The sequence below is a fragment of the Trachurus japonicus genome, chromosome 9 (genome assembly GCF_045865225.1).
Source record: "Trachurus japonicus isolate A0001 chromosome 9, Traja_1.0".
Taxonomy (NCBI): Eukaryota; Metazoa; Chordata; class Actinopteri; order Carangiformes; family Carangidae; genus Trachurus; species Trachurus japonicus.
In genome coordinates this window covers 5979012-5992795 of record NC_140915.1, presented here as the reverse complement: position 1 = coordinate 5992795, position 13784 = coordinate 5979012, and the positions used below count along the sequence as shown (strand labels likewise).

Genomic DNA, 13784 nt, shown 5'->3' with positions numbered 1-13784 from the left:
CTTCAGAGTGTTATTCAGTACTATTCAGTGATAGAAAAGGAGGCTTTGGGACTCATTTGGGCCTTACAGCATTTTGAGGTGTACGTAGGTGGGACGGCACCTTTAATTGTTTATACAGACCACAACCCTTTGACATTCTTGGGTTCCCTAAAAACTCCAAATCAGAGACTGGTCAGGTGGTCTCTCTTTTTGCAGGGTTATGATTTAGACATACGCCACATTAAAGGGCAAGATAATATCCTGGCAGATGCTTTGTCTAGGGCGCCTCTGCCTTAGAAGGATGGGGTATTGGGTCAGTTGTGCATTGTTTAATCTTGTGTGATGACATGTAACTTTATCCCCGCTTTTACACTCCTGCTCCTCCATCCTTTCAGTCTCTTAAATAGGCTTCCCCGGTACCAGGTTGCAGAGTTCTGGGATGACTGGGTGAGTTAGGTTGAGTTTTGCTGTGGGAATTGTTCATGTGATTTAGTGTATGGTTACAACTGTAAATGGTTAACATGTAGTTGGTCCAGCCACCCTTGGTAGCTTGTGGGTTTATTGTTACGGTTCCCCTTTGGGGTCCCGTCTTAAGGGGGGGGGGTGTGACAACCCCAAGTGGTTGTTTGTATGTGTGGGTGTGTGTGTGTGGTGCCCCTCTCGCTCTCATGTCTGTTCCTCGCAGGTTGATTCCTCATGGGCCTCCGGTGTGCGTCCCAAGGGGGCACGCCGTCTCCCTCTCTCTCTTCCCATTCACGGCCTGGCGTCTTGCAGCTCACCTGCTATTGTCCTCCTGGTTTTAATTCACATACAACATCCATATCTCCAGCCATGCACCCGCACGCACCACTGATATCCTTCACTACTGATACAGCTTGTATTCTGTCTTTGTTAGTTGTTGTATAATAAATATTATTGCCGGCATCTTCTCCCTCGTTGCGTTTGTTTGTCAGAAAATGGAGCCAGTTCTGACAGTGCGTGGATGACAATGGAGGAAAGAGGAGATTTAAACACAATAAACACCACAAAACCACCCAGTGTCACTGGCACTGAGCCTGGGCTTATACAAACAAGTGAACATATGTGAACATACATGAACATACGTGAACACATGAACATACGTGTACCTGTGTGTAGGCAGAGCCAGACTCACACCGGCCTGTAAAGAGGTGTTTAAGACCCGATGCAGTGATGCCAGTGAATGTCACACCTGCATTCAGCAAATTAGACACGTGATGCACGTGAGTGAACACTCCAAGTCCAAACATGTGTGGGTCTGTACTCAGAGACTGAGAGGTGACAGTTCTCTGGACATTCGATATCAGAGGGTCTTTGAACGCACCTTCATGGAGAGGATAAAACGACTGTGGTGGATAATTGATCTCAAAAAGAACCGATACTGACAGAGGGAAAGAAAGAAGGAGGGAAGGAAATTGAATCAAGGACGCAGGAAGAAAGGCACGAAGGAAGGGAGGGAGGGAGGAGGGAATCCAATCCAATCCATTTTATTTATAAAGCACAATTTTAAAGCAGAAGTAAGCAGAATGTTTGTGTTAATATAAGTCTTAAATAGTTATATCTCCCGACAGCAATCACTTCTATAGAGTGTTTGGTCTGAAACACGGGTCTGTCAGTCACTCTGCTCTGCTGTAAGCCGAGGAGAAAACTTTCCTTGTATCCTACAACCTTTATCCAATGAGGAGAGAGAACGGCATAAAGGGGCGGTCCTCTCTGTGTGTGCAGCCAAGGGATGCGCGTGAATGTGGCGACGTAGGGACGAGGGCGGGGGCTGCTACAGTAACTCCATCGGCTGACAGGAAGTTAGCCAAAACCACCGGATCACTTACTTCTGCTTTAAATAAACACAAAGGTTTTCAAAGTGCTGTACAGTAAAATAAAGAAAATAACACATATTGAAAAGATAAAAGATAGAAGATAAAAAAGATTAAATACTAAAGATTAAAAACCAACAACCTACTGTACGTGGTGTGAAAAGCCAAAGAAAAGAGGTGCATGGGAAAGAAGGAAGGATGGACGGAAGAGCAGGAGGAAGGAAGAAGCAAATGAAGAAGAATGGAAAGGGGGAAAGAAAGGGATGAAGGAGGGAGTTAGGGTTACCATGGCAGCTGTGACAAGGAAAAGTGGAAGTACTGTTTATGGAAGTATTGGGGTTTGTTTTGCTCTCTGGTTCATCCTGCATCCCATAACGGAGCGAGGCCTCAGGTGTTGATGTTGGTGTGAGACGCGTTCAGGTGCGAGGAAGGAAACCACGGGTACAAAAAGCAGCAGGCCAGCAGGGGACGCTGTGTTGTGGTTGTGTTATATTTGTGCTTTGTGTTGCACATTTATTTGTTCACACTTGGAATTAAACAAGTTTTTGTTTGTTCACCACAACTATCACAAGTTCAGGTAAAAATCCGGAGTGATGCCGACCCGTCCCGGCTCCTCTCACAGTGAAGATCAAGTATAAAACCCGAGCACCAGGAGTTATTTCAGTCGCTGCTGCTGCTGCTGCGTTTCCATCCAGTTAATTTTAAGGAGAAACTTGAAGAGAGAAGCTGTGATAAAGATTTTGTTATAAATGCACCTTTAATGTCTCCATTCCAGCTCTGCACCAAAGCAGAAAGACCTGCGCCGGCTTCAGATAGGAGGCTTTTTAATAGAAACAGTTGCTCGGTAGAAGCTAATAGAATCCAGGCTCAATAAAAACACGACAGAACCTGATTCCACATCAGCCGGCCCTGACCTCTGACCTCTGACCCCGGGGTCGAACCGCCAGAGGACAGATCGACACCCCGTCTATTAAACATCAGAGGAGTCTGCTCTCATTTCTGCGGCGGCTCACTGTACTTCTCCCAGAGATCACCTGTCAATCAAACCGTGGCGTTGGAGCCAACTGGATCTAATCGAGCAACTTTGACCTGAAAGGACAAAAGCTGAAGGTCAAATGAGGTCGATGAGGAACTCAAAGTGAATTTGTGACAATATTTAACGAGTTAGATGATGAGTTATTATTTCATGACTTATTTTCTTACTTTCTTTTGTTTTGTATTATTAGCTGCTGCAGACGCAAAATATCCCAAAAATACACCATTAACGGTTTAATCTGATCGACCTCATTAAGCTTCATTATAACAACAATTTACCTCATTTCCTCCAATCTTGCATTTTTGAGTCTTAAATTATCAAGAGAAAATTTCTTTTTGGCAAGATAGGAGTCAGAAATGAGCCTTAAATAGAACGAAATCCTTCTACTCTCAGCTGAGAGCAAAAGTGTTTTTATACATGAATGAGCCATGAGTCACCGCTCAAACTCTCAGTTTGTCTTCATGTGGTGTTTAGATGCAGATTAAAGATGCTGTTGCTGCTTCTTTACGTTTTTTATTATGGAATATCAAAGATTTATCAAGAAAATCACAAGTCCTGGTAAAGTCGAATATACGCACAACTGTTTATGAGAAGATCTACAAAACATCTCAGTGTAGTTTTCCATCTCCTCTCTCAGCTTCTCTCTGGAGCTCTAGTAACAACAGGTCGGTGTCAGCCAATCAGAAGAGAGGAGGAAGCTCTGAACATCTCGTCTGATTGGCTGACTGTTTTCTAAAGTGATCCAATAAAAAAAACATTTCAGAATAAAACACTCAGAGAAACCAAATCCTGCAAAGTTGTTGGATGAATGGTGGGTCCAGGTGGTGAGGGGGTGGGGCTTAGTTGTGACATCACAAAGTGACAGGAAGTCCTGACGGCTGGTTTTAAGGCTCAGTTTCTGAATCCAGGCTGTGTGCATTTCTCTGTGGACTGAGGCTTTGATACTTTCACAGTATTAATATAGGACCTAGAGCTGCTTTATAATCACACTACACATGGACATCTACCTTTATACTGTATGGAGCTTTAATACAAACATCTACCTTTATACTGTATGGAGCTTTAACACAAACATCTACCTTTATACTGTATGGAGCTTTAACACAAACATCTACCTTTATACTGTATGGAGCTTTAATACAAACATCTACCTTTATACTGTATGGAGCTTTAACACAAACATCTACCTTTATACTGTATGGAGCTTTAACACAAACATCTACCTTTACACTGTATGGAGCTTTAATACAAACATCTACCTTTATACTGTATGGAGCTTTAACACAAACATCTACCTTTATGAAGCTCATTCATGCTGGATTTAAATTAAGAAGCCAGATAAACATGTGTTATCTGAACTTTAACTCTCCGTCTCCTCAGATTGTGTCTGTGTGTTTGTGGACGTGACCGTTCTCACAGCGAGGAGACAAAAATAATCTTCACTGTGACCAAATGTTCTCTCACATTCAGGAGGACAACACCAACCACGGCAGCCAGGTTGGTTTGGCAGCTGCTGCTCCACCATCACGCTGCACTGTTATAAAAGCTGTTTGTTGTCACCTCGCTCTCTGGGTTGCGTAAAACTTTTTTTTATTTATGTCCAAAATGACTCGTTCTGCTTATTTCTGACCAGGAAGCCATTTCTCCTTCACACCTGGAGCTGCTTCCTATCCTGCTGCTGTTTAATCAGTCTCAACCTGCTCCATCGTTTATCCCTCATGACGCTGCCTTTGGCCCCCGAGCTCCTGCTGAACCACGGCCCTTATGAAAGCTGTGGTCACCGAGCCCCACGTCTGCAAACAACCCTCTGCTTTTGGTTTCTTTGTCTGTCAAATTTAGCTTTGCCTCCACAGTCGGTGTGGCCGGGAGCGAGTTTCTCACATCTCTGCATCATTAAACCCAAACGGAGCTGAGAGGAGCCGAGGTCTCCAACCGCTCCTCTGCCCCTAGTGGATGGAAATGTTATGAACCTACAGTACTGTATCCCTATTTATTTAATAGCTGTAAAGTTTTGAGGTTGGCTTTTATCACCCGTTGTCATGGCAGCAGAAACATTCCTGCCCACCGTGTGTGCACCCTGTTGCTAAACTGAAGTGAGGAGGGAAAAAAACAACAACTTTAAAACAGAATTCACACTGAGCCTGAGATCTTAAAGAGTTGATGCTTCAGTAAAAACAGAAGAAAAAACTTTCAGTTCAAACCTAATCAAAGAGTCAAAGTCTCTGAAGAACCAGTTACAGTAGATACCTGCAGTGATGCCGAGGTTTCTGACTCACTGCTGCCCTCTGCTGACACAACACATAACTACACAAACTGCTGCTGCTGCTGCACACTCAGTACTGTACCTGATCAAACAGCTGGAACAGGAGGCTACGGTGGCCCTGAGGGCTCAACTCACTGCAAATTCAGAAATCAGCCTCATCAGTTTGACAAAAAGTCACATAAGGTCAAGAGTCAAGAAAGTCAAGTCAAGAAGAATTAAAGGGATAGTTCACCCAAAATTTAAATTTCACTCATTATCTACTCACCCTCATGTGGACTAAGGGCTGGGAGAAGTTTCAGAGTCCTCCGTGGCTTCTCTGAGTTACAGGGGGTCTCGGCGTAGCAGTGCATGTCCATATAACGGTTGCAAATGGATACCAACTGTCTTTGTAATAAAAAGACACACCAAAAAACATCCAAATACCTCCATGCTGCTCGTATCTAATGTCCATCTTGTATTGAAGCCCCGAAATGAGAAATTGTCCCAAAAAAACGGAAGCTCCTCTTCCCGGTTCATCAAATTTGGACGAACCAGCTTCGAGAAGGTGGGTGAACTATCCCTTTAAGAACAACTAAAGGCCCCAGAACCGCAGATTATTGTGTCACCGGACCGGTCCCTCGGTTCGTTGGCCAAGTCACCCCCCAAAAAATGCAAAATGTTTCTGAGGACACAAGAGTGCAGAGACACCCAGTTCCACGCCGCCCCCCTAAAGACTCTGCACCCTCACTGATCGATCGGACATCAGCTGGAAGTGACCGAGTGTGAGAGTCTGAAAGGGTCCAGATGCTGTGATAAGAATGGGACAGCACTTTCTCCCCTTTCAGAACCAGGGCCAGGACCACCAGAACCGTGAACTGTATCAGTACTCGGACCAGAAGCAGAACCAGTACCGGAGCTGGGACTGGAATCGTAAGTAGGACCGGAATTGACCAGAAAAATTATGTATTTATGTTGCTCAGTGACAGCGTGTGAAAACGAATTTCCCTATGGCACAATAAAGGCATTCTATTGTATTCTACTCTATCATGTTACCTTGACTACACAATGTTGTGCCATCCATCCATCCGTCCGTCCGTCAGGTCTTGGGGGCAGCAGATCCACCAGTGAGCCCCAGACTTCCCTTTCCCCGGCTGTTGTCCAGCTCTGACTGGGGAATCCCGATGTGTTCCCAGACCAGGGTCCCGATTACAGTCCTGGTACACGTTGGGTCCAGTTTTGGTTCCGATCCTGAAACTGGTCCTGGTTCCGGAAACATTTTGCAAACACTGTTTTTGCAGTGCATGTGTTCCACGGCCTAGAGATGTTAGATGTTACTTCTACATCTGGACCAATACTGGAAGATCTACAGGTGGTTTGTGAAGATTGAAAGATACAGCATCACCTGGAATCTGCCCAGATGTGGACCAGACTGGAGCTAAGGATGTGTTCTACATAAATATGAATATTAAACCAACTATGTTCCAAACAGACACAGTGTCATCTCCTCTGTTTGACAAGATTTACTGTTTATTATTAAGAAAAACAAACGGAGACATGAGAGGTTACAGAAAATGAAATTGACTTTGGACAAATGAACACAAAGTTCCCACCTCCCAATATATTAATATACACAGCTACGAGCCTATGTACAATATATATGTCTGAGACAGTGTGGATGAGAAACCGGAGAAAACAGCAGGAAAACAAACAAAGATTCAAAGCTGCTGAAAAACCACAAGAAAAAACAAAAATCCCAACACCTTTCCAGAATAGAAATAATCAGAGAAATAGCTACTTTAAATTCTGATAGATAATCAATTATCAATAACAATTATCACACCTAATCTGCATTCACACACTGAGATATTATAGATCACATACTGTACACTATCAAACTAAAAGACTTGTCTATCTCTCTAATTATGCAACCAGAACAAAATACACAGGCTCACTGTAGCAAAGGACTCTGGGAGATTGAGTTTAGTGGTTTCCTTACTTCCAGCACTTTTTTTCCTCTCGTCTTAAAACAAACAAAAATCCGTTCTCTCCCGTTTAATCACATAATTTGGCACAACAGAGCAACTCTGGTCAACCACTATAATCCCAACTCGCTCCCAGTGCTCAAAGGAATGTTGAAAACACTCATTCACAAGTCGTTTCTTAAACACACACGCTCATCATCAAACACTCGTAGAAGATACAGTACACGTAACAAAACACTACTGTAACAACATAAAAACACTCAAAGATGATCAAACTGAACATGTTTGCACTTCCTCCCTCCCTATGTGAAGGTGATGATGTTGGTTTGCGATGTCCGTTTTTCAGACAAAATGAACAATTCGATTAAAAAAATACTGTTTAACATGTTCTGCGCTAGCTGAGAGCCTAACACAGAAACAGAGTGGGACGTAAAGTGAAGAAATATAAAAAATGAAAATGTGTTTACCACATTAACACATGAGAAGATGTTGACAACATAGTGTAATTGACACATTGCGAAAATATGTAGCACTAGAGGCACTGGTGATGAAAATACTTTGGTGAACTTGGTGATAACTTGCTAGCCCTTCAAGGCAGCTAGCTTGCTAACGTATGGCTCATGTTGGTGTTGATTTTAGCAACATGCAAACACTACAAGTTAGCATGCATGCCAATGCCCCGCTGACATTGGTTTTGATTTGATACTTGCAAAGTTTTGTTGGTAAACGAGCGACTAACATGGCAGGGCTTCAAGTTAGCTAGCTTGCTAATACCGCACTCACATTGGCATTTAACCTTTAACGGCAGATGTTGGTTCTTCTTGTGCTGCCTCCTCACACTCATCATGACTGGAGATTCCAGTTGTTTAAACATTGAACGCTTACTTAACTAAATGGAAAGACACAACAACATTTCTGCGAAGAAAATCTACTAGAAAAAACTCAAACTTGGGTGACAGCTGATTTTGCAGAATTGGACGTGAGGTGTAAAAATGCCATGATACAATGTACTAACATTTCAGCATTTACTTACCTTAAGCAACAGACTTACATGGATAGTTGGATATAAAAACTACACTTTCCCTGACGGCCATTATTACAAATTGGATGTTTTACCATAATTACAAGTACGTGGTCATGGTAGGTCTGATATGACGTGAACGTGGCACAACTGTCACTTTGCAGGTTTGCTAACTTGGAGAGCTAGCGAGCCTGTTCACTGTCACAAATCCAAGTGAAACGTTAATCCAGTTGCAGTGTTGGCTTGAAATGTAAAAACCCATCATCACGACACAAAATCAACACTTCTTTCTCTGTATCTGCCTTTCCCGCAGATTTACTGAAGACCACAGTGAAGTCCACAGCTCTGTTTTCATTTTGTTCTGTGCTGCATCTGCACCCTGCATTAGCTCTGTAAACAAGACTCTTTTGAATGCTATGCGGTAAAAATCTGTACAGATTTCAATAAAGACTTGTTTGTCCAACATTGCAGACACAATCTCTTTGAGGGCATTAGGAAAGGTGCATCAGTGATTGCAGCAGTTGTTAATATTGGCTCAATTCCCACTGGCACCACCCTTGCTACAGATGTAAGGCACTTTGAATAACAGCACCAACTTGCAGGTGTTTTTGCTGTAATATTGTATATGTTATAATAATATCATTATGTTAACACTAGCAATCCTTGTTACTCTTTGGCAACAATAAAAGGCACAATGTTATTTTTAATTTCAAAGTGCCTTTGATTGTGATTCTTTCTCAAACTACCCACAGTTCCCCACCGACTGATTCTCAGTCCGTGGACCACACAGGTTTCAACGCAGCCTCTCGGCACCGTGACGTTAACCTCAGCTGAACATTCATATCCACAAATAAAAAGACCAAAACAAGTGAAATACAATAAACCAAGATAAAATAAAATAGAATAAAAATCAAAAAAAAAAAATTAAAAAAAAATTAAATCCTACACTACAATTTGACCCTAACCCTAACTCCAGTGTGGGTTAATATATGAACATGAATAACTGAGAGACACACACACACACAGTGCTTTACAACAACAACAATAATAAAATTATAATAATAATAATCATAATAATAATAATAAAAACCACAGGGACAGAAGAAAGTACCCAGACCCAAGAGTCTGTCCAGAGAGGAAGAAAATTAAGTTCAGGACACCTTTGGCTTTATGAAGAGATAATATGTGAAAAAGTCCGACAAGACGTTTTGGTCAAAGAGATGGGTGAAACTGTAAAACTGGCAATGAAAGAAAACTTAAGAAAGCTTAGAAATCGTTGTTCACTTTGAATCTTTTAAAAACATTTCTCCTCTGACTGGACTGGACTGGACTGGCCTTTTCTCTTCCCATCTCCATTGTGTCTCTCAAAAAAATGTGCTGTGATTCCCACAAAGCCAAACCAACCTTCTGACCACAGCTCTGCCAGTCCGCTCAAACCAGTCTTCAGTCAGTCTTCTTGTGTCAGTTCTGTTGTCTCCCAGGAGTCCGAAGATGCACAAAGATGCACACCAAGGAAAGCCCAAGTGGTACATCCCAGCAGCTTCGGCTCACTGGTTGACATGGGGCCTCAGGGCCTGGTAAAGTCCCTCGAAGGAGGGTCGGTTGGGGATATCCCGACTCCAGCAACGCATCATCAGCTCGAAGAGAGAAGGTGGGCAGAGCGGAGGGGCGTACAGGAAAATCTGAGAGATAAAGATCAAGAAAACGTCAAGAAAATCAAGACCAGGCATGGGTAACCTATTCCATAAAGGTCCGGTGTGGCTGAAGGATTTCTTTCGCACCAAGCCGCAGCACACCAGACTTGACTTCAGACAGTTGATTGGTCAAACTGTGTGCTCTTGGTTGGCTCGAACAAAAACTTGGAACCACAACGGCCCTTTGTGGAATAGGTTGCCTATGTCCGCTCTAGACGGACCTTTTAGAGACACTCTGAACTCTTTACTGCAGGTGGTTTGGCTTCAGCTCACCTGTCTGCCCTGGTTCCTGAAGAACTCGCCAGTGTTCTCTATGACCTGTTCATCAGACAGCAGGCTGTAGGGCTGCTCCTTGCACAGAGTGAAGATCTCCCACAGGGTGACACCAAACGCCCACACGTCACTGGCTGTGGTGAACTTACCCTGGAGAGTAGATAGGAAGGCCACAGTACAGGTCTAATTATTATGTTTCATGATTAAACTTTCAAAGTTAACAGCTTCTACAAGGGTCTTCGAGGTCCACAGGGTTTCTGTCAACCCCAAAGATAAACTTTATAATCTAAAAGAACCAAACGTGACCAATTGGACTTCCATTGAAAAACCTAGATCATACCCCAACTGGGTCTTCTGGAGCCAAGATAGACCAACATCAAGAATAACAAGCTCAATTCGATTGCCTTTACCCCTGTCCCCTGTAAACCCTCACCAGTAGGATGCTCTCCCAGGCCATCCACCGAATGGGCAGCACCGCCCGGCCCTGGATGCGGTAGTAGTCGCTGCTGTACAGGTTCCGGCTCATCCCGAAGTCGGCGATCTTGATGGTGAGGCGGCGGTCCAGCAGGCAGTTCCTAGTGGCCAGGTCTCGGTGCACGAAGTTCAGAGATGCCAGGTACTTCATCCCCGACGAGATCTGCACCGACATGTGGAGGAGGTCGGACAGACTGGACACACGAAGGGAGGGAGGAGAAGATTTCAGTCCACATGTAGGCACCTTGGTTTGTTGTTAGCAGGTCTGAAGAGGTGTGTTACCAACCTGACTGAAGGGATGTTGTTGGCGTGGGTCAATGTGCTCTCGATCTCCCGCTGCGACAGGAACATGTTGAGGTCTCCGTTCTCCATGTACTCGGTCACCATGCAGAGCGGGTCGGACGACACACACACACACAGCAGCCGGATGATGTTGGGGTCGTTCAGACGAGACATGATCTTTATTTCCTTCAGGAAGTCGTTCCTGGTGGAGAAACATTTTCAGTTAGGGTGTAGTCAGACATGGCTTGTTTGGAGCTAAACAAGGAGCATTTCACCACAAAGATCGGTTCATTTGGTTCAGATGTGAACACAACAATCGCGCTCAGATAAGGATAAAACAAGCGGGACGAGATCGCTTAGAAGTGGTGGTCTGGTCTCGGTTAACTTCCATTCAAGCCCTGGAGCTTGGTTCGTTTGCAGTGAGAACGTAATCAACTCAGCAACCAACACAACACGCTGCTGATGTTGAATGGTTCTCAACGACCGGGCGTGCTGGTTAGGGCCGCGTTTGGGTCAAAAATATATACCTAAGATGACTCCAGTAGGCTTCCTTTTTTTTGGGCTGTGTTCTGGTTGGGTTTGGTCTGAAGATATACACAAATGACTCGGATCAGGTCAGGTCCAGGCTTCAACCGCGGGTCGGATTTTAATTTTCCAGCCCGTTGAAACCTCTATTCCATGTTTTTTTGGTTTTCCTGGGTAACCTCCTCCTCCTCCTTCCTGGTAAGATTTCTGACCAATGAGAAGCAGTTGGTTCGCACATGACATTTGTATACAACTTAGGACTGAGCTTGGCACTGTTACCATGGGAACACAAACGACCCATGACAAAAATGCAGCAATTGTATGTGTTTAGCTGCTAAATCAGAACAAAGCACTAGTATAATTACAGGTGGAGCTGGTTCAACAGCTGGTGCTGCAGTGACCAGATGTGTGGCGGTCGACAGCAGCTCATAGATAGATAGATAGAAATACTTTATTTAATCCCCGAGGGGAAAATTTAAATGTCACAGAGCAGCAGCAAGACAATACAGACAACAACACAGATCACAAACACTGAGTAAAAATACATAAAGACATAAAAACACATAGTGTATTAAAACACAAAATAAAATAAATATATGAATAAGGGATGCGTGTATAAGGTTAATACGTTGAGAAGTGCTGGGTCCAGGATGCTTATGGTGAATGAATGAATTAATCAGATTGAGGAGTTGTGCAGCTGTATTGCAGTGGGTATGAATGAATGTCTATATCGCTCTCTTGAGCAGCGGGGGAGTCTGTATCTGTGACTGAAAGTACTTTTAAGACTGTCCAGTGTTTATGGAGGGGATGGGTGGTGTTGTCAGTGATCCTGAGGAATTTTGTTCGGACTCTGTTTTCAGTGACTTCCTCCAGGGTGCTCAGCTTCACCCCTACAACGGACTGGGCCTACTTGATCAGCTTGTTAAGCTTGTTTGCATCCCTTTTCTTGATGCCCACACCCCAGCACACCACAGCAAAAAAAGAAAAGCGAAAAAAGCTCCTGGACGCAACTGACACGAATCTCAAACAGGAAATGACCCGAGCGCACAGTTACCTGGCCTGACTGGTGGCGTCGGCCCTCAGCTGCTTCACCGCCACCAGCACCGAGTGTCCGTCTCTGTCGGGCAGCGGCGACCCCTCCCCAAGGAATTCTGGGAGTCCCTCGGCCTCACACAGGTGGACCTGCAGGAGAGCGGGTTAAAGTTAGTTAACACGTCAAACTCCTGACGGACGCCTTCGCTGACTCCGCTGCCCCCTCACCTCTCCGAACTGCCCCTCCCCCAGCTTCTCCCTGAAGATCAGCTGTTGCCGTGGGAACTCGGCGGCGGAGATGTCCTTCCTGGTGAGGGAGTCCACGGTGAGGGCGGGCACGGCGTACATGTTGCTGCCGGTGACGCCCTGCAGCCGCACGATGTCCGTCTCGGCGTAGTGCGGCGCGTTGCTGTGGAAACACTGGTGCGGTGTGCACTGGGTGACGTCAGGCTCAGCGTAGCCGCCTCCGCACGCTGACGGACAGAGAGACCAGAGGTTATTAAAGGGATAGTTCAACATTTTGGCAAATTAGCCCATTACCATAATCCCTATAGTCATAGCAGTAGGTTCGTTACCTTTAATTGTCGGTGCAAGCTACTTTTAGAATGGCAGAGCAGAGCCATGAGCTGCTCAGAGCTACGCTACGGAGGCTCATGGGATTTCTTAGTTTTCCTCTCTGCACATTCACCACACTATGAGATAATAACAGAACGTTACCAGACAGAGTTGTTTTAGAGGTAAATTCATGCACGTGTTGCCTTCAGGGACAGTTTTTCATCAAGCAGTCTCTGTATTTCCCTCTAAAACAACTCTGTGTGGTAACGTTGTGTTATTATCTCATAGCGTGGTGAATGTGCAGGTCACAACTTGTCCACCAGAGCGTTTTGGAGTTGTTGGATTGTGTATTTGATGAGTTTGATGAGGGAAACCAAGAAATCCCATGAGCCTCCGTAGCGTAGCTCTGAGCAGCTCACGGCTCTGCTCCGCCGTTCTAAAAATAGCTTGCACCGACAATTAAAGGTAATGAACCTACTGCTATGACTATAGGGATTATGGCAATGGGCCAATTTGCCAAAATGTTGAAGTATCCCTTTCTTTAACAATTATGATTGTCATTAGAACATAGTTTGACAATGTTATGAATATTGTTTAGATTTACTGTTGACAGAAGCTGAAAATGACCTTAAAAATCTAACTTGTTAAACATTTTTCTAATTAGTAGTTTTAGAAAACAGTTTAACAGAAACTCTGATCACACGCAGACCAGAACACGTTGACATGAAAACATTTAACAAAAAATAAAGGTTTTAATTTAATAATCACTTTGAAACTGCAACATAAATTTACTTTATTTACTATAAAAACAAAACATACTTGATAATTTGTTGAGATATCATAATAAAAAACAGGAG

General features: G+C 44.1%; 1 protein-coding gene across 2 annotated transcripts in view; it reads right to left on the bottom strand.

Annotated features, from left to right (window-relative positions):
- Positions 1-6594: 6594 nt before the first annotated feature.
- ddr2l (discoidin domain receptor family, member 2, like) overlaps positions 6595-13784 on the bottom strand; it is a 28363-nt gene continuing 21173 nt past the window's right edge. For both annotated transcript variants that reach the window (XM_085785788.1, XM_085785787.1), the window contains 6 exons: positions 12601-12845; positions 12395-12522; positions 10820-11017; positions 10493-10727; positions 10060-10209; positions 6595-9774 (listed from right to left, as the gene is read on the bottom strand). In XM_085785788.1, the coding sequence (XP_085641914.1) occupies positions 9640-9774; positions 10060-10209; positions 10493-10727; positions 10820-11017; positions 12395-12522; positions 12601-12845 (1091 nt within the window). In that variant the 3' untranslated portion in view covers positions 6595-9639. The remainder of the gene's footprint in view (positions 9775-10059; positions 10210-10492; positions 10728-10819; positions 11018-12394; positions 12523-12600; positions 12846-13784) is intronic.